Source organism: Opisthorchis viverrini, assembly GCF_000715545.1.
Source record: "Opisthorchis viverrini unplaced genomic scaffold opera_v5_226, whole genome shotgun sequence".
Classification (NCBI taxonomy): domain Eukaryota; kingdom Metazoa; phylum Platyhelminthes; class Trematoda; order Opisthorchiida; family Opisthorchiidae; genus Opisthorchis; species Opisthorchis viverrini.
Genome location: NW_008751881.1, coordinates 466,234 through 468,317, shown reverse-complemented (window position 1 = coordinate 468,317; position 2,084 = coordinate 466,234). Strand labels below are relative to the sequence as shown.

The 2,084-nt window shown below is 49.4% G+C and overlaps 1 protein-coding gene across 1 annotated transcript in view; it reads left to right on the top strand.

The window, feature by feature from the left end:
* Nucleotides 1-1,848: 1,848 nt before the first annotated feature.
* The window catches only part of T265_14606 (hypothetical protein), a gene marked incomplete at both ends in the record, with an annotated part of 95,689 nt that continues 95,453 nt past the window's right edge, over nucleotides 1,849-2,084 (top strand). The window contains one exon of the mRNA XM_009174390.1: nucleotides 1,849-2,076. Coding sequence (XP_009172654.1) covers nucleotides 1,849-2,076 — 228 coding nt within the window. The remainder of the gene's footprint in view (nucleotides 2,077-2,084) is intronic.

The window sequence follows — 2,084 nt, the reverse complement described above, 5'->3', positions numbered from 1 at the left end:
TAGAACATTTCACTCACAGAAGCGTCGTGTTGAACGACTTACTGAACAATTTCAAAAACAGTTTTTCTGGGTCCTATCAACTTACCCTATGGAAGGACCAAATAGACCCGAGTGGGTCGTGTGTGTCATTCCACCATGTTCGACAGAAGTTCAGTGTGCAGTTTAATTGCTTCAACGCAACAAACTACTTGGTCCAGACAGTTGGAATCTTGCTCTCTGCAAAGCTGGTTCGTCTGCCATGGCGAACCTGACGACTGAACTTCAAAGTATCTGAGGTGAGGAAAGAATGCTCGATGAGTAGACCGTTTAGGTTGTGATTCCTATATTCAAAGGTGGTGAAGGGAATTCGCGGGAAAACAGCCTGGGCGTCAGTTTAGTGGGCGGGATGGCTCAGTGGTTAGAGCGTGAATTTAATGACTGTTCCACATAACTACCACACCTTTTTATTTTTTTTTCACACTCCGCAAAGTACATACTTATTCCAAGGCGAGGAGAATGTCATGAATACATAAACCATACCTTTGCATAGACCATTAACTCGTAATTCTCACTATACTTTCAGCTCAAGTAATACCGTCATTAGACGATTAAAACGTACATTACGCCCTTCTATTGTGCCTTCTTTCTAATCTCGTCCTGGGACTACTCGGCTCTTGCAACAGAGCCCCCTACAGCCTGGGAGGTTTACGAATGTACATGTTCTCAAATGCCACCGGGCTCCTGTTCCGGATGACCTCCACTCTGCATTTTTCAAAGACGGGGGTGAACTCCTCAGCCGGCTTTTGTCTGATCTGTTTGCATGCATTTGGGAGGAGTCTCCCAAATGTGATAGTGCCATTTCGAGAAAAGGGGATCGTAGTGAGTGTGATAACCACAGGGGGGATCAGCCTGACCCCGGTCTTAACGAGACTTGTCACCTGTGCTTTATCGCTTTACGGTGGCTCGCGAGACTCTGACTCGAGAGCAGCAAGCGGGATTCCGGCCTGGTAGGAGTTGCGTCGACCAAATCTCCATACTTCGTCAGGTGCAAGAACAACGCCATACGTACAAGCGACCCACAATTCTAGTGTTCCTGGATTTCCAGGACGCATTTGACTCGGTTGCCCGGTCTGTTCTTGACATGCTTGCCTACCAAGGAATGCCCCGGAAGTTTGTGGACATAATAGGTTCTCTGTATTCTCAGACTTCCGGACGTGTGAGAGTATACGGCAAGCTCCGTCACTAAGAGACTGGACCTTACCTTGGTGTGACGGTTGGCGCACGTCATCGACCCATTGAGCTATACTGGGAGGCGTCCCCTCGACACTCATAGTTCTGCGGTCCAACCTGCCGTGCTATGTGGGTTGGAGACGTGGCCACTGCGCGTGGAAGACTTCTGAACGCTCCGTGTTTGACCATCAGTGTGTGGGTCTGATTGGAATACCAGGTCGGTAATGTTGAGGTACGCCAGGCTGTTTTCGGTAGAGGTCACTCCCACTCGATGGATCTGCGGGTCACACTCCACAGTTTAGACGGGGAGAGACACTGGAATTTGTGGAGCGTTTTACGTACCTTGGAATTTGTATGAGTTGCGAATGTGGTGTGACAGGAGCGAGAACGAATTTACTGATAGGAAGTTGCGTGGTTTGACCCCTGCCTCTGCCTCTCGACTCCCCCTGTGTAGGTTTGGGCAACATGGCAGTATCCCAGCCCTGATGCTTCCTTCGGGCGGTATGGCGATTAGGCACCGTAAGGGCGTTACACTTGTAGTGTGGCGGATGAGGTCGATACACAATCTGCAAGGCTGGAGTCGTGTTTCTTGATTTGAGACACCTATGGCGTCCAATTGATGTATCTCTTAATCTCAGGGGACGTGTGTATCAGACTACAGTGTGTGCTGTTTTGTGGTGTGGCTGTTCAATCAAGCTGAATGCCTCGCGGCATAAAAAGCGGTGCCTGTTTGTCGTATCGGCTTATGCCCCGACGGACTGCAGTTCTGATGCGGAGAAGGATACTTTCTATCGAGAGCTATCCAGGCTCATTCGTCAGGCAAAAAGCACTGACATTGTGATCCTTGCAGGCGATTTGAATGCTCAAGTAGGTCG